The 27670-nt window shown below is 39.2% G+C and overlaps 1 protein-coding gene and 2 long non-coding RNA genes across 3 annotated transcripts in view; 2 read left to right on the forward strand and 1 right to left on the reverse strand.

Moving 5' to 3' along the window:
* Positions 1-27670, reverse strand: part of LOC111188312 (NACHT, LRR and PYD domains-containing protein 12-like) — a 1256108-nt gene that overhangs the window by 196190 nt on the left and 1032248 nt on the right. Inside the window, exon 11 of the mRNA XM_049472985.1 lies at positions 3465-3638. Within this exon, the coding sequence (XP_049328942.1) occupies positions 3465-3638 (174 nt within the window). The remainder of the gene's footprint in view (positions 1-3464; positions 3639-27670) is intronic.
* LOC125789922 (uncharacterized) overlaps positions 1-27670 on the forward strand; it is a 286929-nt gene that overhangs the window by 146356 nt on the left and 112903 nt on the right. The gene's annotated exons all lie outside the window — the stretch shown is intronic.
* On the forward strand, positions 842-19137 carry LOC125789931 (uncharacterized). Its single transcript, XR_007429950.1, has 2 exons — positions 842-1097; positions 18967-19137. It is a non-coding gene; the product is annotated as an uncharacterized LOC125789931 (long non-coding RNA).

The raw sequence follows: 27670 nt of genomic DNA on the forward strand, positions 1-27670 counted from the left end.
ACGTGTTGTTGGCTGGAAGTCCACATAAATTACTCCATAAACTCCAGCTAGTTCAGAATGCAGCCACAAGAGTGCTTACCAGAGCTAGAACCTTCGATCACATTACACCTATTCTTTCATCCCTACATTGGCTCCCTGTTAGATTTCGTATAGATTATAAATACTTCTCCTGACGTATAAATCCCTCAATGGTCTGGCCCCGCATTATCTACAGGAACTCCTTACTCCTTACTCCGCTGCGTTCACTCCGCTCCCAAGACGCTGGCCTGTTATTAGTCCCGCGTATTAGAAAAAACTATGCAGGAGGAAGAGCGTTCTTTTATAAAGCTCCCCAACTTTGGAATAGCCTCCCTATTAATATACGGGACTCAGACACAATTTCAGTCTTTAAATCTAGACTCAAAACATTTCTATTTGCTCAAGCTTTTGAGTAATGTCTCATTACAATTTTCTTCCTCTTACAGCTTATCCAGCAAATATAAACCCTGTCCTAATCATCTGCTTTCTCTTTCTCTCCCCATGTCCTGAGCTGCTGCTACCAGTGCCCATCCCACTCCAGCAGAGTTTTAAAAACCATTCTAACCCCTTTCTCTTCCCTCCCCTCTCTGTTCTCTCTCTCTATCTTTCTCACATGTGCTGAGACGCCTGGCCGGCCGGTCTTCCTGGATGTGTCCGTCTGTGGTCCGTCTGTGAATCAGCCCTGTCTTTCTACTCATCAGAATTATTTCACAACCCTTCTAACTCCTGCTTTTTGTTTCTCTCTCTTTCCTTTCTGTTGTCTCTATCTATCTCTTTTACATGTATGGAGATGCCCTGTTCCTGATGTTCCCAGCCTGGCTCTCCACTGCCCGCTGGTTCTGCAACCCTGCACTGATTACCATTAACACACTCAGTATCTGTTTCTGTATTAGCCATAGCTCTATAGTTTGTGCCCATCACATTCTTATATTCATAAATTAGTACCTGTTATATTAGCCATAGTTCACATTAATTCTCTGTACTATTTTTGTTCTGTTATTTGTTTGTTGTTTGTTTGTACTGAGCGGGTCAACCCTAGTAGGATGGGTTCCTCGGACTGAGTCTTGGTTCCTTCCAAGGTTTCTTCCTCTTAAAGGAAGTTTTTCCTTGCCACTGTGTCACCATAAAATTAGCATCTCTGTGGTGCTGCTCATAAGAGGCGTGGACCTGTTTTTCCTGTAAAGCGGCTTTGTGACAACCTTTGTTGTAAAAAGCGCTATATAAATAAAATTGAAATGAAATGAAATGTTAAAACAGATCTGGATATACGGAGATTTTTCTAAAAGAAAGGTAAAGGAGCTAACCATGTAAACTGTGGTGACACTGTTTCTGATAGCTGGTTAAAAAGACACGTCTCTGAATCAAAACACACAGATCAAACCAACTGTGTGCTTAATAAACTGCAGCTGTGTTAGTCAGTTAGCTTAACTTTGGAATTAGATAGATAGGGAGTTAAGGTTTAAGAAAAAATAAATTATATATGTAATGTTCAACTTGCCCTGATGTACCTGATCAGCTAATCACTATTTCATTTTCAAACTGTGTTTATTAATTTAAGATCGCAGGACTTACTGTAAGATATAATGAACAACAATTCATTTAAATAACTAGATATCTAGAAGCTGGATGTAGAGGATAGCCAGAATTTAGTACAGTACTTTATGTTGGTAGTTTAAAGCAGTTTCTTAACCCTGATCTCCTCCCTAAAATGGTGTGTTTTCCACCAGATCCAACTGATCAGCAAATAAACAATCCTTTATTGAGTTTACCTGTTAAAATCCCTTAGCCCCTAATGGAGCCTAAATCAATCATTATGTATATCCAGCAGTGTATTAGACACATCATACCACCACTTACTTTATTAAAGTACCTTTAAATCAGAGAAAGCTCTAGAATATGGAGAACAGTGGGAATATGCAGTAGAATATGCAGGAACAGGGTTAAGAAACATTGATCTAACCTGACTTCTGTTCATTTGTAGTTTACAGTAACACCACAGTAAGACCACATGTCCTGACTTTTCACACATAGTTTTTTCTATCAACAGTAATGTAATGTGTTTAGGTTGTAAAGTCACCTTTACTTGGATGTAACTAATAATAAACAGAATACAAAAAAGGGATTATTTGTGATTAAAAGATGTTGTTCTAGGACACTATAGGCTGGGCTTTGGTTCATATTAGCAAATGTGTCCCCCCCAATATCAAACCCGCTCCTACACTCTTGCTTTACATCATTTATAAACAGAATACAAAATAAAATAGCATTTCTGTTTCAGTAAATTAGTGGATAACTCACCTTCACAGCGTGAACGAGTATTTAAAAATGTACTAAAACAATAAAACAGGTTTCTATCTAACCACAGCACAAAGACGGTACTGGTGCATGTTCACAATGATGACCTGTACTGTTACACACCTTAAGACAAGAAGAATAGGACAAAATGATAGAAACACTTCATTACTTGGTGTCAAAATATCCTAAACATCAAAGGAGATGATAATGACCCTCCCCCCCCCCACACACACACTCTCTCTCTTTCTGAACATCAGCAGGCAGTATGAGTGTGTTTGTTTAGAGAAATCACCACACAGTCAGTCTGATGAAAATGTAAAGTTCAGAGTGACTTTTCTCTATGAGCAGTTTCTGCATTTCTAATACTGTGTGTGAGTGTGATTGTGGAGGTTTTCAGCATATTCTATAGAGAGTTGATGAAGCAATGGTTCAGCGATGGCTCGGGGGAACACTGTGCAGAGGACTGATGATCATTCTACACACCACCTCCACACACTGGTACAGACTGTGGGTAGTGGTTCTGATAACGCAGATATACGCAGCTTATGTTACTGAGAGGTGTGTAACTATAAGGAAATAAGAAACATTGAGCTGCTTTTTAATGGATGATTTTTACTCAGATTGCTGCGTAATAGTTAAAAGCAGGGGTGGATCTACTGGGGTGGTACAGGGCAGCTGCCACCCTAAAAGAAAGCCTTGCCACTCCTGCTGCCACCCCAGTTGGCAGCAACGAATTAACCCCTTTCCACACGCCCCCTAGTGGCCATTCCACCGGGGGAAATTGACTCGGCGGACATTTTGAATAACTGTAAACAAATAAATATATATAGTTTTTGCAGTGAAATCACTCTGATATGATGGAGGACACTCGTGGCTGTGAGTGTGTGTAGTGGAGTGTGAGTGCAGTGGTGTGTGTGTGTGTGTGTGAATGTGCAGTGGTGTGTGTGTGTGTGTGTGTGTGTGTGTGTGAGTGTGCAGTGGTGTTTGTGTGTGTGTGCAGGGGTGTGTGTTAGTGTGTGTGTAGTGGTGTGTGTTAGAGTGAGTGTGAGTGTTTGTGTGTGTAGTATTGTGTGTGTGTGAAATGGTTTGTGTGTGTAGTGGTGTGTGTGTGAAGGTGAGATGCTCTGTTTGTTGTATTTTGATGATCTTACTCCAGTGTCTCCAGTTTACAGTGTGGATTCTTCAGTCCAGCAGAGAGCAGCTTCACTCCTGAATCCTGCAGTTTATTACCACCCAGGTTCAGTTCTCTCAGAGTTGAGGAGTTTGAGCTGAGAACTGAGGCCAGATCTGCACAGCTTTTCTCTGATAGATTACAGTTCCACAGCCTGAGAGAGAAATGATAATCCATTAGAAACACTGACAAATAAACACACACACCCCTATTAGTATATATTTGAGATAATTATGCTTTATCCCATAGTAATTATGCAATCCCTTTTTAAATTATAAAACATCTGGTAAATATATCTATTGTTTATAACAGTTCATGTAAAAATATTATACTATTATTTACTGAATTAAAATGAGTAAAGCTGAAGATGTTTTACATATTTAAGAAATGTTTAACATGTTTCCCTTCCTTTACTATAAACAATAATATGCACATGAATACATATACATATCCTCCACACACACAAACTAACTCTAATTTCTTTATCAATAAATTGGTTACAGAAAATGTTCAGTGATTATTTCATCAATTATTAAAGCAAGACATGATCATTCATTTAGCTGAATCTCACACACTGCAGATTAAACTAACACTGAACTTAAATTCAGATAAACAGACATGCATGTACTTCTGATAAAGAGCTCAGAATAGAACACTTTCCCACAGAGAACATGCTGCTCAGTGTATTTCTCTTTATGAGGGTGAAATTAGAATAAGATTATTTAGTATTGTTAAGTGAGAGATCTATATTTATGTGCACATGGTCAGAGGTAGTTTTATTAGTTTAGGGTTTAAATGATTCTGTTGAACCACACTTCAAAAGCAATGTCTGATTTTCTTTTTTCTGACCCACCACCACCCACCCTCTTCAGAGGACTATTAATACTTTAATGTTTATTCATTTATTTGTTAAATTTATATATACATATATACATTTAATATAGTTGGGGGGTTCAGGGTTGGAGGGAGTGAGATGCAGAAGGGGGTACAGGGGGAGAAAAAAACAAACAAACAAAAACAAAAAAAGAAAAGAAAAAGAAAAGAGAAAAAAAGGAAAGAAAGATACATACATATATATATACCAATATATAGCTAAACAGAAAACAGAATAATGAACTTATGTGCGATTTTAACTGCTAGTTTTGCTACGTTTTATCTTGTGTTGGATTATTGTGATTTAATGTAATGTTTGAATTAGATGTGTCTAAATTGGGTCTGAATCTGTGTTTTTGGTGGGTTCTGAGTGTCTAGAGAGAGATAGTCTGTTAGTAGATTTTTCCAGTGATTGATGTTAATGTTATTTTTCTTTTCCAGTTTATGAGGATGATTTTCTTGGCGATGACTCGCGACATTTAAGATTATTCTATTGTTTTGTGGTGTTGTGTTAGTGGTTGGTGTGTCTGCTAGTAGGCAGAGTGATGGTGTTGGGTGGATTTGGGTGGTGAGGGCATGAGATAGGAGGGTGATAACTTATTTCCAGAACTGGTTAACGGGTGTGCAGTGCCACATAGCGTGGATATAATTATCAACTGTGTTTTGATTGCAGTGTGTACAAATTGGTGAGATAGTGAATCCCATTTTATACATGTTGTGTGTGGTGTAGTGAACTCGGTGAATAACTTTATACTGGATGAGTTGTAAATTAGTGTTTCTGATCATGTTGTGATTTTTATTACACACCTAGAGCCAGAAATCAGCATTAGGAGTTAATGATGAATCTTCTTCCCATTGTTTGCACGGTAAGCTAATAGTAAGATTCAATTGAGATATTATTTTATATATTTTGGGTAATATTTTATTTGTTGTAGTAATGCTAAGAAATTCTGAAATTGGTGTAGGCAGGTCTAATGTGATTGGGTGATTTTTGAACAGATGATTGATCTTAACTGGTGGTATTGTAAAAATTGAGTTGTCCCAATGCCGTATTTCTGGATTAATTGTGGTAGTGACATTAAGGTGGTATTGTGATACATGTGTTTGAGGTGTGTGATCCCTTTTCGATTCAAGGTGGGTAGTTTAGTGTTTTTTATCAATGATAAAGTCCGGGTTGTTCCAGATGGGTGAATGACTGGTTGGAGTGAGTACAGAGTTTGTTATCTTGTGAAAATAATGGTGGAAGTTTGGTGCCTCTAGGCCGCCATGCGATTTTGAGTTCTGTAACGTTGTGAGTTTGATTCTGGGTGGTTTATTATTCCAGTAATATTCAATTATTGTTTGAAACCAGGTGGATGTGGGCTGATTGGGAACCATTGAAAATAAATAAATGATTTTTGGTAATACTGCCATTTTAATTTTAGCAATTCTGCCAGCAAGTGAAAGGGGATGTGTTGTCCAACGGCGGAGATCATCACTTATTGTTTTAGTTAATGAGTTTAAATTGAGTTTGAACAAATCTGACAGCTGGGGGAGACCCTCACACTCAGATATGTAAATTAGTGCACATGGGGGTGGGTAGTGTTTTTACCTTTACATCAGGTTTATTTATGTTTATTGGAGAATTGCAGATATTGACCAATTGATTGAATACTCTGATATTTTGGAATAATTTTCGATTGTTTGGATTGTTTCTTTTATTGAAATAACTGTTTTTTGTAGAAATAGTAAGATATCACTTGCATATAGACTGATTTTATGTTGCATGTTGGGTGTTTGGATTCCTTTAATGTTTGTGTTTTGATGTATCGCTGCTGCTAGCGGTTCTATGAAGATAGAGAACAGATAAGGAGAGAGTGAGCATCTGGCACGGGTCGAATCACAGGCAAACAGGGTATTCAGAGGAAAAGGCTGAGACGAAGTAAATAAACAAGGCTAGAGGTCAGACTACCAGAAAAACAATACGAATATAATGCTCAGAGCTTAGAGTTCAAATGACTTGCTAAGACTTCGCAGAGAGTCTCTTAACTGCGTTCAGGCACTTTCTCCCTCTCTCATTCTCTCTCTCGCGAGCGCGTTCAGGCACTTTCTCCCTCTCTCATTCTCTCTCTCGCGAGCGCGTTCAGGCACTTTCTCCCTCTCTCATTCTCTCTCTCGCGAGCGCGTTCAGGCACTTTCTCCCTCTCTCCCTCAGTGCTCTGAAGCACTTCTCTACAACTTCTCCCGTGCTCCACAGTGCGCATGCGCAATTCATGTTTGATTCAAATTAAAAATATTACATCCTTATCTCTTTTCTTCGAGTATGATTTCAGTGGAACCAAAACATTTGGTTTATTTCCTTCAGAATTGTAATTAATTTAGTCTGAATCAAAATTGACACATCAAAATTCAAAAAGGTTGAGTTTCACAATAAAGTCAATAATTGTACTATGTGTTCAATCATATTTATTAGCTTGAATGAACAGCTCCATGCTTCACTTTTTACAGTGCAGGTGCATGGTCACTTATTGTGATAGGGTGAATTTATATATGTACAATGTTTGAGAAAATTGAATTAATAATTAGAAAATAATCAATGTGTGAATATGATTTATGTACTGCTGAGTAAAATGTGAATTCTTTGGTTGTTGGATGATTTTGTCGCCACCCATCACCAAGACCAAAATCCTGCATGTACTGTTTTATTATATCAGTGGAATTCCAGTTGCGTGTGTTCTGAGTATGAGCTGATTGGTCTAAAGATGAATCTATAACTGTATTAAAATCGCCTACGATTATAATTGAAGAGTTAGATAGTGAGGAAATTTGTGTAAAAAAGTCATGAAAAAATGAGGGATTGTCAATATTTGGTCTGTAGATGTTAGCAATGGTAAAAGTGTGGTTGTTAATGGTGATATTTATGATGATAAATCGTTCATCTGGGTCTGTGATTGTAGTATTGTGAGTGAATGTGATTTTGTTATGTATTAAAATGGCTACACCTCTTTGTCTAGAGTTATAATTGGCTGTAAATATATGATAGTATTCTACTGATTTCAGTTTATGTTGATCTGATTCTGTTAGGTGAGTTTCTTGTAGAAGGTATATATCTGCTTTTAAACGGCTGAGATGGAGGAGTATTTTAGTTTTTTTCTCTTGGGAGCCGATTCCAGAGATCAGAGTCCATTTGTACACCTAGATTACGCACTAGTTCTTTAGATTTCAGGCTTTTTGAATCCAGATAGGCAGCTAGTCTGTGCCTCTCATTACTATTCCCAAATAAAATAATCTCTATTTTATCTTTATTCAACTGCAGAAAGTTCTGTCCCATCCATTTATTTATCTGCTCAAGGCATTTACACAGTGAGTCAATGGGAGCATAGTTGTTTGGGCAGAGGAACATGTAGATCTGAGTGTCATCTGCATAGCTGTGGTAAGATATCCCATAATCAAGCATTATTTCACCCAGAGGAATCATATATAAATATATAAGAGTGGCCCAAGAATTGAACCCTGGGGTACACCACAGGTCACTTGCACAGTCTCACAGAAACATTATTTTCCATTTCCACAAAGTATTTCCATGAAGGTATGAACAGAACCATTTTAGGACAGTTCCAGCAAGTCCAACCCAGTTCTCAAGTCTATCTATGAGAATGTTGTAGTCAATGGTGTCAAAAGCAGCACTGAGATCAAGCAGTAGTAGAATAGACATTTTTCCTGAGTCTGTTTTTAAGCGAAGGTCATTGATAACCTTAATTAGCGAAGTCTCAGTACTATGATTGGGCCTGAAACCTGACTGAAATTCGTCTAGACAGTTATTTATGGACAAAGTACTTGAATACTTTTTTTTAGAGATTGGTCTGTAATTGTTTAATAAGTTTGTATCTAAATTTTTCTTTTTTCTTTTTTAAGAGAGGCTTCACAACGGCTGTTTCTAATGCATTTGGAAAAACACCCAACATGAGTGATGTACTTACTATTTGAAGAACGTCTGCTGATATTGAGTAAAAGACATTCTTTAAAAACTTGGTTGGTAATGTATCAAGACTGCAAGTGGATGATTTGAGGTGACTCACTGTATCAATTAAAACTTCTTCATTAATAGTGCTAAATTGGGACATTTTGACTATGATGCTTTTGCATGGTTTTGGAGAGCACATGGGCTCATCTGTGGATATAGATGTACTGATGGCTTGTCTGATATTGTGTATTTTAGTATTAAAAATTTTTTGCAAACTCATTACATCTCTCAGTTGAAACTAGCTCAGAGGTCATATATGTAGGTGAGTTAGTTAGTCTGTCAACCACAGTGAAAAGAACTTTGCTATTGTTAATATTATTGTTAATAATGCTGGAGAAGTAGGATTGTCTAGATGTGCACATTATTTTATTGTAATCACGCAGTCTATCTTTAAAAATTTCTTTGTGAATGTGAAGCTTGGTTTTTCGCCATCTGCGCTCAGCCTTTCTGCATTCTCTCTTTTGGAGCTGAACTGCAGTATAATTTCTCCATGGTGCTTTCTGCTTGCAAGGCATGGTTTTAACTCTAACTGGTGCAATCTCATCTAAAACTCTAGCAGTTTTTGAGTTAAAACTATCCAGCAGAGTATCTACAGAGTCTGATGGTTTGCATGGTGCAGAGCACACTCTGCTCACAAAAAGTTCAGCTGTCATGTCATTTATCTGCCTTTTCTTGTGCCTAATCTTTCTGGCTTCACTGAATTCAGCGCGAGGCAGGTAAGGACCTGTAAGTTCATCAAATATTGTCAAATATAAAGGAGAGGTTGAGGTTTTGATGAGCTGTTTTCATGATTTGAAACTGAAACTAACTGGAACTTTTATTATTCTGCGCAGAAAGCCTGTGATTGTGTTTAATGAGTTTATATTTTATATTATTTATTTTTTATTCATTTTAATTATTAATTAAATTATTAATTATTTTATTAATCAAATTATATATATATATATATATATATATATTCCCCATGATTCCCATGTTCTTAGTTTATTGAAATAAATTTGATAATCTCTTATCATTCTTATCATTTTACTTTACTTTCACTGCTATTATTATTTTCTTCATAAGATATAAATTCTTTACTTTTTATGACAATTTTTATGATGTTTTTAAAATGTCCTATTTTTTCTTTTTTACGTATATATTTTATTCATCTATAGTAAATGTCAGTATTTATTTCTATTTTTAAAAATATTTTTAATCCCTTTTAAACTGTAAATGAGGGTCCCCCTCCGGTGTAAATAATCGATTGCTTGATTAATATTCAGTGTTGCAAACCCAGTTTTTATATAAACAATAAACAGAATAAAGAATAAAATAACTTTACTCTTCCATAAGCTGCAGGTTTATCTTCACAGCATAACGGCGCAATTTCCTATGCGCTGTTAAAATAGGAACAAACAGAAGTCAGCGTGCAGCTGTGTCTTAAAGGGGATGGATACTGACACACTGATTGGTTTCACGTTACGCCCAAAACACACCCATGAATAATTAAGGGAATTAAAACACACCTTTTTGCGCCGTTGGAGCTGCGCAACAATACCAAAGACACAGGACACGCCCCTAAATCTAGCTGCGCAAAGCGCAATTACCAAGTGTGCTATAGATTGTTAAAGTAGGGCCCATAGAGTTCTCTGGCATAATTATCCTTGAGAATATCAATGTGAATGTTAAAATCGCCAGCAATAATAAAATGATCAAATTCAGTAGAAATAAAAGACAGCATATCTGTAAAATCATCAATAAAATCAGCATTGTACCTTGGAGGCCTGTAGACAATTACTAGTAATATCCTTGGTGTCCCTTTTAAAACTGCACCTAAATGTTCAAAAGATGTGGAATCTCCAAGTGATAACTGCTTGCATTGGAATGTATCATCAAACAGCATAGCTACACCCCCACCTTTCTTGCCGGTACGTGAGACATTTAAAAAGTTAAAGTTTGGTGGAGCCGACTCAATTAATACACTTTCAGCACTACAAGAATTTAACCATGTCTCTGTTAAAAACAGAAAATCAAGCCCATAATTTGTAATAAAATCATTAATTAGATAAGACTTTTTAGTAAGAGATCTGATATTTAGCAGAGCTAATTTAATACCCTGTGCGTTTTGTTCCAAAGACTGTGGATTACAATTTACATACTGCAGGTTGGATATATTCACATTATCTGACCTATACTCCCTGTTCTTTCTGCTTCTGATAAGAACTGGAATGGGGGAGATAACTGGCACACAGGGTTCGTACTTGTTTTGAAAACATATACTGCTAACATCACCATTGTAGCAGCACGGACCCAAAAGATATCAGTTCGCTGGATTACTTGTGGCGGCCTCTTCCCTTATGGTGGAGGGAGGTGGGAGGAGCTCCTGCTGGTGAAGAAGTCGAGAGTGGAGCTGTCTGTCCGGGGGTTTAGGAGCTTGTCTCTTCTTTTTGGGTTGTGGGGGGGGGGGGGTTGTTTAATACTTGATGTTCATGTTCACTTCATTTTGGTCCCCTTTTCTAACTCCTTGATTGGGGAGTGTAGTGGTGGTCAGGATGGGGGTTGCTGGGTCCGTGAGGCAGTAGGTGACTGTGGAGGAGAAGTTGTGCTGATTTTCCGCTGTACCTGAGGACTCGCTGACAGAGAAAGCGTCAGCCTTGTCCCTGCAGATACCAGTTTCTCCATGGTTGCTGGGAAGTTCAGGTGGGGTGATGATGGGGTGGAGATGGAGGATGATGATGATGAGGTGGAGATGGAGGATGGTGTGGAGTGTTCATGCAGTTTCTGTGTTTCCGGCAGCTGATACAGAAGAACATGGCTCCCATCCATAAACTCTGCAGTCTCTGTGGGTGGGGGGTGTTGTGTCTCTGCAGTGCAGACAGTGTCCTTGGGTGTTAAAGCTGACGTGTCTTCACCAGTGGGAACAGAGAAGTTGCACAGGAATTTGAGTCCATCTCGCCTGAAAAACTGTCTTCCCAAAAAAACAGATTGAAATTGTCAATGAAGTTCAGTCCGTTTGACCTGCAGGTTTTCTGAAGCCAAATGTTTTAAAGCCAACAGCCAAGAGAACATATTGCAGCCCCTTGCAGGTAGAGGACCACTGATGAATGTCTGGATGTTGATCTTGCGCAGTGTGGTAAAAAGATCATTAAAGTCTCTTTTAACACCTCAGACTCCTCTTTCTTTGTATCGTTCTTTCCAACATGAACAATAATCTGTTTCACTGTTCTGTATTCAGCCAGTAGTGCTGGAAGCTTCTCATTCAGTTCAGAAACTGTGATGTTTGGCTCACATCGAACGATGAGTTTCTGATTATTTTTCATGCCATGAACAGAGTCATCCCCCAAAACAAGGGTGTCTGCTGAGCCCTGTGGCTCTCCTGGGGTGTTTTGAATGGCTGAATCTTCTGGTTCTTTCTGAATTATACTGGCTGGTATTTAAAAAGTCATTAAGGTCTTGCAGTGGCTCAAATCTGTTTTGCAAACTAAGTGACTGGAACTGATTTCTTCTGGCTCTGTGCTCTGATCTCCGAGCAATAGCTTTAGCATTAGCATTAGCCAGATGTGCTATGTTAGCAGGAGTGGAGGATACTACAGAGCTGTATGTGGCATGCCGTTTGGGTTTAGCTCCAATGCTAACCCATTGCTGGTTTTTCCCATATCTTTCAGCTGTACTCACATTACGGATGTCCACATGATCTGCTGGTCCAGTTCTGTTCGTCTCCACTGCTCGCTGCTCCGTTAAAAACGTGTTGTCCGCTGGCAGCACTCCCACTCTCCGATGGTCCTCGAACAGTGCAGAAATGCCAGTCCTTAAACTCTGATAACAAGGACCGAATTTTTTTTCCAAAACAGTCATTCTTTGTAGAAGATTGTAGCAGTTCTGGCAGCACTGGTGCTCTGAACCCACACAAGAAGGCATCTTGTAGATTTCTTCTTTAGTACTCTACAGAAACTTTTCTGATTCCTGTGCCTATGGCTCTACTATACTAAATGTCCAAAAAAACTAAAAAAAATAAAATAAAAAACAAAATATGGTAGTGCTAGTGCTAATCTAAATAATGAGCTGAGACACTGTAGCTCGAAAATGTCTGAAAATAAAGAAAAGTATGAAAGATAACAGAGATAGTAGAGCTAAGCAGAGAAGCGTCTGAACGGCACAGAAGCTAATTAAGTGTCAACACCCATAAAAGTGGGAATAAAAAGTATTTTTTGTTGTTTTTCTAAAAGAATGTTGTATTTGCTAAGCTGAAAAAATTAGAAAGTATATGGTAAAACAATGTTTTCACAACAAAAACACAGCAGTATCCCATTCCCTCCAAATTTATATTTTTCAAGAGATCATGTGTGTGTGTGTGTGTGTGTGTGTGAAGGTGAGATGTTTGTTTGTTGTATTTTGATGATCTTACCACAGTTTCTCCAGTTTACAGTGTGGATTCTTCAGTCCAGCAGAGAGCAGCTTCACCCCTGAATCCTGCAGTTTATTCTCACTCAGGTTCAGTTCTCTCAGAGTTGAGGAGTTTGAGCTGAGAGCTGAGGCCAGATCTGCACAGCTTTTATCTGATAGATTACACCAACGCAGCCTGAGAGAGAAATGATAATCCATTAGAAACACTGACATATAAACACAAACACACACCCCTTAGGAAGGAGGTGTATTAGTATATTTTTGAGATAATTATTATATTCTTTATTATGTATTATTATTATTCTTTTTCTTATTATTACTAGTCAGTGAAATAAAATAAGTGCAACTGTAGGTGTTGAAGTGACCTCTTTTCTTGCTTGATTACAAAAAAAAAATTTGCCTATGTATAATAAAAACAAAAAAAACAAAAACGGATAAATCCTCCCTAACACATACACACACACACACATTTGCAAATACTGATTTCTTTATATAGATAGATAGATAGGTGCTGTCTTACTTTCATGCAGCATAGCACATAGTCTCTTAGTCACTTACTGTTAAACTTCCTGATTTTCAACTCTAGTACACTGTCCAGCAGACTCATTGGAACTAGAAAAACTAATCAGTTGTTTAAAAAATTATTATTTTAGATGGTGTAGCTCCCCTTAAACACAAAAAAGAGAGACAGAAAAAGCTTGCAATGTGGTACAATGATCAAACTCGTACCTTAAAGCAGTTAGTACAAAATTTATAATAATATCGATCAACTAAACTGGAAGTGTTTCATTTTGCGTGGAAAGACAGTCTTGTCAAATATAGAAAAGACCAGGCAGGTAATAAACCTCAGATTCCAGTCATTCACACCAACAAAAACACAGCAGTTCCCCATTCCCTCCCAAACTATATTTTTCACTTTGTCTCCACTTCTCCACCTGGTATCTGGACTAGGGATGTCCCGATCCAGCTTTTTGAACTTCCGATCCGATACCGACTTTTTTTTTGCACTTCCGATCCGATACCGATATCGGCCGATACCGATACCGGCCTATCCGAGCATGTATTAAAGTTTAAAGTTATTTAGCCAATTTACTTTGTTGTCAAACTCATGTTGAAAAGCGTTTTACTCTTGATAACAAGTAGCCAGCTGAATTAGGTTTGTTTGAATAATACACAATGGTTGGTAAGGAGAAACTGACCTGTTTATTTAGCAATTAATAAACTCAAAATAGACAAAATAATAAATAACAAACAGAAATGGTGACAGTAAACCAAGGCTTAAAAAGCCATAAGTGCAAATAATATTGTAAATTGTATTAAAAAAGCAAAACACACAAACTGAGTAGAAAATTGTCTATTAACAGCATCAGTACTTGAGTGCTGTACTCATCAGTGCTCTTGAACAAGTGTAAACCAAAGCTTAAAAAAAATCAGTGCAAATAATGAAAACTATTTAAAAGCAAAATGCCTTCTACTCCCCAATCTCCTCCACACTTTGCTGCTCCATCCCCCATCTACATACTCCCTTCAATTCCAACTGTTTGCCCTGCCTGCAGTCCGAGCATGATGGGGAGATTCTTTTTTTACAAAGACGAGCATTTCAGTATGCTCAGGTGTCAGCCTGCTCCTGTGTTAGTAATGTAACCATAATATAATAAATATTTTTTATAAGCAATTAAAGCTAAATTATCAAAATAAGCTACGTTTCACACAGTTTTACCTTTTAGTTGCATAAATAAGAAACATAACATGTTTCATAAACTTCTTTATTTGAAAATAATTGTGAAATTTACCCATACCCACTAGTTGAGATGTGATACTACAATAAGCATAATGACACTAAAAACACAACAAGCAAACATCATAATGTTAAGAGAGAAAACTTTATTAAATTCAAAGAAAAAACTCTTCATAAAGGGAGCTAACGCTGCCTCCAGCCGGTCTGACCGGAGTTCATCTTTCCCAGCCTGGGGAGATGCTATGCTCGTTTGCTGAAGGTGTGCTGAAAAATGCGGACCGGATTTTACTCTCACTGGCGAAAACACAGCAAAAACTGGAATGGATTATCTAAATGAGTGCGCTGGAAAACCCGGATCGGACTGTGAAAAAAACTGGATCGGCATTTTCTTGTGCCTTCCGATCCGATACCGATACGCATTTTTTGCAAATATCGGCGGCCTAATCTGGACCGAGCACAGCTGCTTAATTTAATTTGCATAAGAGATCATGTTCGTGTGTGTGTGTGTGTGTGTGAAGGTGAGATGCTCTGTTTGTTGTATTTTGATGATCTTACTTCAGTTTCTCCAGTTTACAGTGTGGATTCTTCAGTCCAGCAGAGAGCAGCTTCACTCCTGAATCCTGCAGATTATTATTATTCAGGTTCAGTTCTCTCAGAGTTGAGGAGTTTGAGCTGAGAACTGAGGCCAGATCTGCACAGCTTTTATCTGATAGATTACACCCAGCCAGCCTGAGAGAGAAATGATAATCCATTAGAAACACTGACATATAAACACACACCCCTTAGGAAGGAGGTGTATTAGTATATTTTATATACTATTATTTCTTTTCTTATTCTTATTACTCAGTGAACAATTTTTTCTTGCTTGATTACAAATTAAAAATCTGCCTATGTATAAAAAAACAAATACAGATAAAGTCCTCCCTAACAAACACACACACACACACACACACACACACACACAGCTGCCTCTATCATTATTGTTTAGTAAATTTGCAAATTCTGATTTCTTTAGATAGATAGATAGATAGATAGATAGATAGGTGCCGCCTTACTTTCGTGCAGCATAGCACATAGTCTCTTAGTCACTTACTGTTAACCTTTCTGATTTTCAACTCTAGTACACTGTCCAGCAGACTCATTGGAACTAGACAAACTAATCAGTTGTTTATGTTACGAACCTAGGGGGTTAGGTTCATAATCCTGCTGTTTCTGTAGTTTTCTTGTGTTGCAGATGCGCAGAACAACCGCCAGGGGCGCTGACTATAAAATGGACGTGTGCCAGAGGGAAGAGGGGGGGGTGCTCTTGCTTCTGACGCGTTTCCGTGCGTTCCCGGTTCCCTGATCAGACGCCTGCTTTGTGTAATAGAGCTAATAGTTGTCTTTGTTTGTAATGATGTGATTGTGTTCAGCTCTGTGGTAAAGTGGTGTTTATTGAGGTTATCATAATAAGAGCTATGTTTTGTACTGCTTAATTCATCGTAGAAACCTATACTAAAAGCTGAGTCAAGAGTGGTGGCTTATTAAGTCTTTTTGTTATCTCCGTTTGGTGGGGAGGTAAGGTTAATTTTGTTTACTTGTATTTTCTCTTGGTTTAATAGTATTTAGGGAGTTAGGTTAGATTTTTTGTATTTGATTTTCTTTGTGTTGTAGGTAAGTTAGTTTTCTTTAAAACCTTAGTTAGTTTTGTTTTGTTTGTTATTTTACCCTTTTCTCCCCGTTTCTATTTATTCTTTATATTTGTTACTTGTTTTCAAAAATACTAAATTCAATAAACATGTCTTATCATTGCAACTTGGTCTACGTGCTATTGGGGAACCGGGAGGGCACGGATGTTTTTTAATTATGTTATGGTCTGACCTAGACCAGGTCATAACATAAATTGGGGGCTCGTCCCTTTTTTTTTTTTTCTCTCCGCATAGGCTCTTTCTTGGCGGTTTTCTTTCATGTGGAGGGGTGTAGTTGTGCAATTATGGCTTTTGAGCTTGAAAAGTTTGTTTTGGCCCCTTCTATGCGCGTTTTTGAGCAATGTCGTAAGGAGGAGTTACTTCAGTTGGCAGGGTTTTATAATGTTAATGTATTCCGTTCGGCCCGTAAGAGTGTGATAAGGGAAGCGGTATATCAGAAGCTGGTTGATGAGGGGCTTTTACCTGCTATACCAGAGTCAGTTGAACCAGGTGTTGCCGTTGTGGAAGAAGTGGGGGATTTAGTGGAGGTGATGGCAACATCTCCAGTTTCTCCTCCCACTTCCAGCATAGATCCTGGTGACGCAGCTCAGGTGTATTTGTCTGCGTCTGCTCTTGTTACTCCTGCTCCCGATTCGGATCTTGTCCTAAATCCGGCCGAAAGGCTTCGGCTTAATATTCGTCTGGAGGAGCTGAAGTTGGCTGTGAGGCGCCAAGAGCACGAGACCGAAGTGCTCCGTTTGCGTGCTGCTAAACCGCATGGGGTAGCACCCGCGGCGCATGAACGCGCTGGCAGTGAGACGCCTGTTCCTGGACCTGACTCCCTGGTGAGAGGTACACCGGCTCCCGCCCCTGCTGCTACACCTGGGCTCGATGTAAGTAAATACATTGGCCTTGTTCCTCCCTTCAGAGAAACTGAAGTTGACTCATATTTCGCAGCGTTTGAACGCATAGCTACAGCTCTTAAATGGCCGCAAGAAGTCTGGGCTTTACTTTTGCAATGCAAATTAGTTGGTAAAGCTCAAGAAGTTTGCGCTGCCTTGCCTATTGATGACAGTTTAGATTTTAATAAAGTAAAAGTTGCAGTGCTGCGCGCATATGAATTAGTCCCCGAAGCATACAGACAGAAATTTAGAAAATGCACGAAAACCGCCAATCAAACTTTCGTGGAGTTTGCGAGAGAAAAGTCTTCTCTGTTTGATAAGTGGTGTGTAGCAAGTAAAACGGAGAATTTTGCACAACTGAAAGAGTTGATTCTTTTAGAAGAATTTAAGAATGGTTTGCCTGAACGCCTTGTGGTGTATTTAAATGAACAAAAGGTGTCTTCCCTTTCACAAGCAGCTGTATTTGCTGATGAGTTTGTGCTGACGCACAAAAATGTTTTTCCATCGCCCCCTCGTCAAGATTTTAGCCCACCACGAGTATTTCGTTCTAGAGTTCATCAGCCTTTTAATAAAAATTCAAATTCGGCTCGTACTACGTCTAGCAGTCCTCGTGCTTGTTTTTACTGCAGAGAGACTGATCATTTAATCGCTGCATGTCCCGCGTTAGAAGCAAAACCTCCCCGCTCTCAGTTAAAGTCTTCTGGAAAAGCACCTAAATCTGTGGGTTTTATCGGTGCTACAAAGACAAATGTGGTGTTAGACGAGAGCGTACCTGATTCGGTGTATGGACCATTTATTTTTGATGGTTTGGTCTCACTTTCTGATGATGAGAATGACTTGATACCAGTTAAAATATTGCGAGACACTGGGGCTGCGCAGTCTTTTATCTTGGGATCTGTTTTGCCGTTTTCTGCTGTAACTTCATGTGGGTCTGATGTGCTTATCCAAGGTATTGAGTTGGGTACATGTAGAGTTCCGTTACACAAAATCCACCTCCAGTCTCATTTGGTGTCGGGCATTGTGAGGGTTGGAATTCGTTCCCAGTTCCCAATGAAAGGCATTCACTTTATCTTGGGGAATGATTTAGCCGGTGGAAAAGTTAACCCCCCACCTGAAGTTGTAGATGAACCTGACTGCTCTCCTTGTAGTGAGGAGGCTAATATTTTTCCCGTGTGCGCCGTGACTCGAGCACAGTCGCGTAAGTTTGCCGATCAAATTGACTTGTCTGAGACGTTTATAAATTCTTTTAATTCTGGCTGTGAAAAGCCGATTGTATGTGAGATTTTACCGTATGAGATTTTATCTAAAAATGACGTGAAATCTGAGAATGAGGCTCCATCAGAGTTAAAATTCGGTAAGGTTGCTTTAATTGAAGAGCAAAATAAAGATCCCTCTTTGGCTAACTGTAGAGTCTCTCTCTCTGTCTTTCTCACATGTGCTGAGACGCCTGGCCGGCCGGTCTTCCTGGATGTGTCCGTCTGTGGTTCCAGCTTTCAGGAATCAGCCCTGTCCTTCTACTCAGAATTATTACACAGCCCTTCTAACTTCTGCTTTTTTTTTTCTCTTCCTTTCCTTTCTGTTTTCTCTATCTATCTCTTTTACATGTATGGAGATGCCCTGTTCCTGATGTTCCCAGCCTGGCTCTCCACTGCCCGCTGTGTCGTTCTCCGGCTCTGCAACCCTGCACTGATTACCATTAACACACTCAGTATCTGTTTCTGTATTAGCCATAGCTCTATAGTTTGTGCCCATCACATTCTTATATTCATAAATTAGTACCTGTTATATTAGCCATAGTTCACATTAATTCTCTGTACTGTTTTTGTTCTGTTATTTGTTTGTTGTTTGTTTGTACTGAGCGGGTCAACCCGAGTAGGATGGGTTCCTCGGACTGAGTCTTGGTTCCTTCCAAGGTTTCTTCCTCTTAAAGGGAGTTTTTCCTTGCCACTGTGTCACCATAAAATTGGCATCTCTGTGGTGCTGCTCATAAGAGGCGTGGACCTGTTTTTCCTGTAAAGCTGCTTTGTGACAACCTTTGTTGTAAAAAGCGCTATATAAATAAAATTGAATTGAATTGAATTGAATAGAGACGCTGCTGTCTCTGAATTTGAAATTTCTAAGCATGAAGTGACTTATTTTTATCAGGATGGTGTCCTAATGCGAAAATGGACTCCCAGTCACTTAAAGCATCTGAATTGGAGTGTTACATATCAACTTGTTCTTCCTAGCAGATATAGGGAACAGGTTCTTAGCCTAGCACATGATCACGCACTTTCGGGTCATCTTGGGGTGAGGAAGACCTATAGCAGGATTGTGCGCTATTTTTTTTTGGCCAGGTTTAAAAGCTGACGTAGTTAAATACTGCCGTTCCTGTTATGTTTGTCAGATCTCTGGAAAACCTAATCAGGTTATTCCATCTGCCCCACTACACCCAATTCCTGTCTTAGGAGCTCCGTTTGAACGTTTAATTATTGATTGTGTAGGACCTTTACCCAAGACTAAATCCGGAAACATGTACCTGCTCACTTTAATGTGTTCAGCTACACGGTATCCTGAAGCCATCCCATTGCGTAACATAAAAGCTAAAGGCATCGTGAAAGCATTGATTAAGTTCTTCTCAACTTTTGGGCTACCCAAACACATTCAGACAGACCAGGGGTCAAATTTTACTTCACGTTTATTTGCTCAGGTCATGAAATTGCTAGCAGTAAAACATCACCTGTCTAGTAGCTATCATCCAGAGTCTCAGGGTGCTTTAGAGAGATTCCATCAAACGCTTAAAACAATGCTCCGTACCTATTGCCAGGATTCTGAAAAGGAATGGGATGAGGGAATTCCGTTTTTGTTATTTGCTGTCCGAGAGACAGTGCAGGAATCCCTTGGTTTTAGTCCGTCGCAGTTAGTTTTCGGTCACACGGTGCGTGGTCCGTTAAAACTTCTGAGAGAGAAATTGGTTTCGGATAACTGTGAGAGTATAAATTTGCTTGATTACGTCAGTTCTTTCCGTGAAAGTTTGTTTCAAGCCTGTGAAGTTGCAAAAGTGTCACTAGCTACTACTCAGTCTCAGATGAAAGCTCGTTTTGATAAAAAGTCTGTTAAACGAGAATTTAAATGCGGTGATCAGGTGCTAGTACTGTTGCCTATACCTGGCTCCGCTCTGTGTGCTAAATTTTCGGGTCCTTATACAGTAGAGCGCAAACTGAGTGAAACCGATTATATCATTCACACCCCAGATCGTCAGAGAAAAACTCGGGTTTGTCACATTAATATGTTAAAACCCTATGTACAGCGAGGGAAACAAAATGCCCCTAGTGTTAAGCCGGTGACCGTAGCAACTATGTTGGAGAAGTCAGATCATTCTGTTGATGATGATCTCCCCTTTCGTGACAGTCTCATTTTTAGTCCACATCTGCCAAATTCGGCCATTTTAAGTAACTTAGATGCTCATTTAATGCATCTTTCTGAGGAAGAGCGACACGATGTAGTGAAGCTGATTAATGATTATTCATGTTTGTTTTCTGATGTTCCTTCCCAAACTAACGTACTTAGTCACGACATTGATGTTCAGGGACATTTACCTATTAAACAACATGCATATCGTGTTAATCCGATGAAGCGTCAACAAATGCAAAATGAAGTCCAGTATCTTTTAGAGAACGATTTGGCGACACCTAGTGTCAGTTCTTGGAGCTCGCCTTGCTTGTTGGTCCCTAAACCTGATGGTACTAATAGATTCTGTACTGATTATAGGAAGGTAAATTCTGTTACAAAGCCTGATTCTTTCCCTTTGCCGAGAATGGAGGATTGCATTGATCGAGTTGGTACAGCTAAATTTGTTACTAAATTAGACTTACTAAAAGGATACTGGCAAGTTCCATTAACTCCTGCTGCAGCTGAAATCTCTGCATTTGTCACCCCAGATAGTTTTTTACAGTATTCTGTTATGCCTTTTGGATTGCGAAATGCACCTGCCACCTTTCAGCGACTTATGTGGAAAGTTCTGGCTAATGTTAAGAATTGCAAAGCTTATTTAGATGATCTGGTATCTTATTCAGAAACTTGGGAAGAACATCTGAAAATACTCAGAACGGTGTTTGAACGTTTAAAGGAAGCTTCACTCACACTCAACCTGGCTAAATGTGAGTTTGGGAAAGCTCGAGTGTCTTATTTAGGGAAACAAGTTGGCCAGGGCGAAGTGCGCCCTCTTGAGGCAAAAACTCAAGCAATTTTAGATTTTAAAGTGCCTACCACCAAACGTGATCTTCGCCGTTTCTTGGGGATGGCTGGCTATTATCGTGGTTTTTGTAAGAATTTTGCTACTGTAGTTGCGCCTTTGACTAATCTGCTTAAGAAGGACAGGACAATGATCTGGACTGCAGAATGTGACTATGCTTTTAACTCTGTCAAAACTCTTTTATGTAACACTCCTGTTTTAGTAGCTCCTGACTTTTCAAAGCCTTTTAAGCTGGAAGTTGATGCCAGTGCTTCTGGAGCTGGGGCTGTACTACTTCAAGAAGATGTCCGAGGTATCGAACACCCTGTTTGTTATTTTTCTAAGAAGTTCAACAAACATCAGGTAGTGTACAGTACCGTAGAGAAGGAAGCATTAGCTCTCTTATTTGCCTTGCAACATTTTGAGGTATATCTGGGGTCTAGCAATTTGCCTGTGGTGGTCTATACTGATCACAACCCTTTAGTATTTTTAGCCCAAATGCGCAACACCAATCAAAGACTGATGAGGTGGTTCTTAATGATCCAAGATTTCAATTTGAAAATTTATCATAAAAAAGGAACGGAAAATGTGGTGGCTGATGCTCTTTCAAGGCAGTAGAGTAACAAACTTTGTTTGTTTCTTTTTGGGTGTGGGGATGTTACGAACCTAGGGGGTTAGGTTCATAATCCTGCTGTTTCTGTAGTTTTCTTGTGTTGCAGATGCGCAGAACAACCGCCAGGGGCGCTGACTATAAAATGGACGTGTGCCAGAGGGAAGAGGGGGGGGTGCTCTTGCTTCTGACGCGTTTCCGTGCGTTCCCGGTTCCCTGATCAGACGCCTGCTTTGTGTAATAGAGCTAATAGTTGTCTTTGTTTGTAATGATGTGATTGTGTTCAGCTCTGTGGTAAAGTGGTGTTTATTGAGGTTATCATAATAAGAGCTATGTTTTGTACTGCTTAATTCATCGTAGAAACCTATACTAAAAGCTGAGTCAAGAGTGGTGGCTTATTAAGTCTTTTTGTTATCTCCGTTTGGTGGGGAGGTAAGGTTAATTTTGTTTACTTGTATTTTCTCTTGGTTTAATAGTATTTAGGGAGTTAGGTTAGATTTTTTGTATTTGATTTTCTTTGTGTTGTAGGTAAGTTAGTTTTCTTTAAAACCTTAGTTAGTTTTGTTTTGTTTGTTATTTTACCCTTTTCTCCCCGTTTCTATTTATTCTTTATATTTGTTACTTGTTTTCAAAAATACTAAATTCAATAAACATGTCTTATCATTGCAACTTGGTCTACGTGCTATTGGGGAACCGGGAGGGCACGGATGTTTTTTAATTATGTTATGGTCTGACCTAGACCAGGTCATAACATTTAGAAAATGATTATTTTAGATGGTGTAGCTCCCCTTAAACACAAAAAAGAGAGACAGAAAAGCTTGCACCATGGTACAATGATCAAAGTCGTACCTTAAAGCAGTTAGTACAAAATTTATAATAATATCAATCAACTAAACTGAAAGTGTTCTATTCTGCATGGAAAGACAGTCTTGTCAAATATAGAAAGAACTTAATAAAGCCCACTCAGCGTATCTGGCCTCTTTAGTGTTATTTCCAAATTAACTAAAAACCAGGCAGGTACTGAATCTCAGATTCCAGCCATTCACACCTGCAACGCTTTTATGGACTTCTTTGTTAGAAAACTGAAAACATTCAGGATAAAATTCAACAGATAAATATGTCATCTGGTGTGGCTGATATAGAACAAAACTCAGTTACTGAAGTTATGATGAGTTTTTAACCCACTTCAACAGCTAGAACGAGAGAAAATTATCTCCTCATCAAACAGCACAACCAGCACACTTGATGCAGTTCCCTCAAAATGACTAAAACAGGTACAGCCATATATAATTAAACTTCTGTTAATGATAGTAAACTCATTGTTTACCCTGGGGCATGTACCCAAAGTCATTAAAACAGCGGTAATTAAACCTCTGATCAAGAAATGTGAGTGAGAATAAAGAAAATCGAGAAATGTGTAAAAGATGTGAAAACATTGATGTCTCACAATTTTCTCCTATTAAATAATGATAAAACAGAAATTCAAAGCTGCTAGAAATAAATGATCAGACTTAATGTTAAATCTGTCCGACTTCTCCGTCACACCTGGTTCAGTAGCTAAATGTCACATATTAGCCTGTGTCTGTCCTGTGTTTTTCCCTCTTTTGGTTTTCTGTGCTCCTGCCCTGTTTTCCTGTCTTGTGTTTCCAGCCATGTGCTTTTTTGAGCACATGGCATTGTTTTGTTATTGTTCTGTCTCCGCCCTAGCCCCGCCCTAGCCCTGCCCAAGCCATTAATGTTGTCACCTTGTGTCTCATTTGTAACTCCGCCCCCTCATTACTTCCACAGGTGTCCCTAGTGTGTGCCTGTGTATAAATACCTCATGTGATCCATTGTTCTCTGTTGCGCTTTTTGTTTGACTGTGTTCGTTAATCTTTCCAGATCGTGTTTAAATGTTTTGTTTAGCCTCAGACCTGTTGTGTTGTTTGTCCTCAGTGTCTCAGGTTTGCTTTATTTAGTTTGTTTCTTTGTTTGCTTAGTTTGCTTGTTTGGTTCAATATTTTAGTTTATCCTCTGTTTCATAGTGTTTTGTTTTAGTTACCTTTTCTTTTTATACTCCCTAGTGTTCCTTTCTTTGTTAGTTTAATTATGGATAATAAAAAAGACTTGCACTTGCATCCTGCCTCCTCCTCTATGTTACACTAAAAGCCTTGGTGTTATCATAGGTTCAGATCTAGCATTCGATAAACACATATCTAATGTTACTAGAACAGCTTTTTTTTCACCGAAAAATGAGTAAATGCCTTCATTACCTCAAGGCTAGATTATTGTAATGCACTACTGTCAGTATGTTACTGCAGTAATTAAATAAACTTTAGCTAGTTCAAAATGCTGCAGCCAGGGTCCTTAATAAAACTAGAACATTTGAGCATATTAGTCCAGTCCTATCAGCACTGCACTGCTTCCAGTCAAATTCCGCATAGACTATAAAATTCTCCTGTTAACGTATAAAGCCCTACACGGACTCGCTCCTGAGTATTTACGAGATCTCATCTCCTATTATGAACCACTGCGATTACTTAGATCTCAGGGTGCTGGTTTCTTAGTAGTTCCTAAAATTCAGAGGAGCTCTGCAGGAGGAAGAGCTTTCTCTTATTGAGACGCAGTCTCAATCTTTAAGTCTAGACTGAAAACTTACTTGTTTAGTTTAACTTTTGGTAATTAATGTTTTTCACTTTAGATAAGGCTGCAGATCCAGGGGTTCATGGACATATGGAATTGTGGTAAACTGAGATGCTGGTGCTGTTGTTCTCCCACTGCACACGGTCACTCAGGTTTGTGGACGGTGGAGTGGGTGGATGCCGGTGTTTCAGGGTGCCTCCATGTCTATGTTACCTTCTGGCTCTATACCTTTAGTTAGGCTGTTTTATTTAGATCTGCTGGAGTCATTAGCCACACTCTGATAATGTTTTATATTCTCTGTTTTACATAAATCCAATTAAAACTAATTCCATCTCTCTGCTCCTCAGAGTTACTGACTGCCCACCTGTCTGACCCGATACCGATGGATGTTGGACCCTCAGGCTCTCATGTCTCCTGTCCGGCCAGACTGATGGAAGTTTCTGAAGTCAGCTCTTCTCCATCACCCACCACAGATCAGCTGCTCATCATCCATCTTACTCTCCACTACAGATTACATCCAAGCTTACATGAACTCTAACTGCTTCCATTAGTGGCGCTGCTATAATCCCGAATACATAAAACCTATATGGACGTATTAAGACTTTTTTTTTTAAAGCCGTTGACCAGTGGTAGGATGATCCCCCCTTATATGTGAGTCTTGGTCCTCCCAAGGTTTCTTCCTCCTCCAGCTCTGAGGGAGTTTTTCCTTGCCTCCGTGCACGCTGGGGCTTCTGTATTCTGTATTTCCTATATTTAATGTTTTGCCTGATTCTTTGTCCTGTGATCATGTTTCTGTAAAGCTGCTTTGTGACAACAACAGTTGTAAAAAGCGCTATACAAATAAATTTGATTTGAAGGTTTTGCTGTGGCTGATCTTAAACAGGCTGTTCATGTTTCAAAAAACCTCTAACATGGCTGAATTAAAACAAGTCTGTAAAGAAGAGCAAAACTCCTCCACAGAGATGTAAAAGACTCATTGACAGTTAGGACTAACTCTTAATTTCAGTTGTTGCTTCTAAGGATGGCACAACCGAGTTATTAGGTTTAGAGGGCATTTTTTTTTCACATAGGGCCAGGATTATTTGAATAGATGTTTTTTCCTGAATAATGAAATTATAGTAGCAACTGTTCGTGTTTTTTGCTTCTTTTTAATTATTGTTTATCATTCCAATATCATTTTGACAAGGCAACTTAGTGAAACTGTGCCCTCTCAAATCATGGTAGTAGAGAGTTTTGGTTTGTTTTTTCACCATAAAAGTGCTTCTTTCACTCTTCTCCTCCAGCGCTGCACAGCAACATGACTGCTTTGTCTGAACATTGAGCTACTGGCTGTTGGATTCTTATTATTGAAGCCATATTATTTACAGAGGGAGTTTTCCCAATGTGGCTGTTTATGTTCCTTCCTCTGCCAACCCAACATCGGGTGATGTCATTTATTCAACAGTGACACATCTTCAATCTCACCACCCGAGTGCTGTTAATGCCATATCAGGTGACTTTAACCACGTCACAATAGCTAAGGCACTACCACACTCTCTCAGTATGTGGACTGTCCTACCAGAGAGGAAGGAACATTGGACTTGCTGTATGCTAATGGATCAGCTCCGGCCCATGATCCAGCCATTTCTGAACCCCCTTCAGTTTACCTTTTAGCCCTTCCTGGCAGTTGAGGATGCCATCATCTACCTGCCCAACAGAGTTTATGCTCACCTAGACAGAACAGTCAGGACTGTGAGGGTCATGTTCTTCAACTTCTCCACTGCGTTTAACAGCATTCGGCCTGTTGTTTGATGTTAAATGAAATGGACGTAGGCACCTCCCTCGTGTCCTAGATTGTAGACTATCTGTACAGACCCCAGTATGTACGCCTGCAGCACTGTGTATCTGATATCTGAGTGGTTAGCAACATCGGAGCACCACAGGAAACTGTCCTCTCTCCCTTCCTCTTCACCATTTACACCACAGACCTGCCACCTTCAGAAGTTTTCTGATGACTCTGCAATAGTTGGGTGTATCAGTAGGGGTGAGGAGGATGAGTACAGGGTGACAGTCTAAAGCTCAATGTGAAAAAGACTAAGGAACCGGTGGTGAATCTGAGGAGGAACAAGACACTGCTGACCCCTGGTCATCAGGGGGGGTCAGTCTGGACACTGTGGAGGATTACATATATCTGGGACTGTACAATGACAATAAACTTGCCTGGGCTAAGAACACTGATGACCTTTATTGGAAGGGCCAAAGTCGTCTGTATTTTCTGCGGCATATGTGGTGGCGAGGGCTATCCTCCATACTGGGGCAGCAGCTGACTCAACAAACTGATCTGTAAAGCTGGTGATGTGGTGGGTGTGGAGCTGGACTTGCTGAGGGCACTGTCAGAGAGGAGGATGCTGGTTAAGCTGCAGGACATTATGGACAGTTTCTCCCACCCACTATAGGACACAGTTGTGAGTCACATGAGCACTTTTAGTGCAAGACTCATTCTGCCAAAATGCACAGAGCGCCACAGGAGGTCTTTCATACCTGTGGTGATAAAACTCTAAAACTCCTCCCTCAACATGTGACACTATGGTGCTTCTTCCTCTACTTACTTTTCTTATTATTATTCTTTGCATTTGAGTAATAGTAATTATAAAAAAGAGGTGCAATGATTAGAATTTTTATACAAGAAATTCTTTATTATTACAACTACGGTCATTTTATTTTATTATATTTGTATTTGTATAATATTTTATTGTGTAGATTAAATGAGTAGAGAATTTTGTAGTGTTTACATGAATGGTTGCAACTGTAACAACCGAAATTTCCCTCTGGGATCAATCAAGTATTTCAGATTCTGATGGGGAAGAGTAATTTAATGCTCAGACACTGCTAACAATGACCCTTCATAAATGTTGTATCTTTAGTGCTTCCTTACTGAACCCCACCACTTCAGTCCAACCCAGAAAAAATCCTGCTGTGTTTTTGGTAAAAGTCTCCACTGTGGCTAAGTTCTGTGTTTCAGATTTCTTAATAATTACATGTTTACTGGAATTATAATCTGTGTATTATACTGATATTGCACAGTGACTGTAGGTGTGTGTGTGCACAGGTGTGTAGTTCAGTACTCACTGTAGTTTCTCCAGGTTACAGTGAGGATCCTCCAGTAGATCAGAGAGCAGCTTCACTCCTGAAT

The sequence above is a fragment of the Astyanax mexicanus genome, unplaced genomic scaffold (assembly GCF_023375975.1).
Source record: "Astyanax mexicanus isolate ESR-SI-001 unplaced genomic scaffold, AstMex3_surface scaffold_32, whole genome shotgun sequence".
Lineage (NCBI taxonomy): Eukaryota > Metazoa > Chordata > Actinopteri > Characiformes > Acestrorhamphidae > Astyanax > Astyanax mexicanus.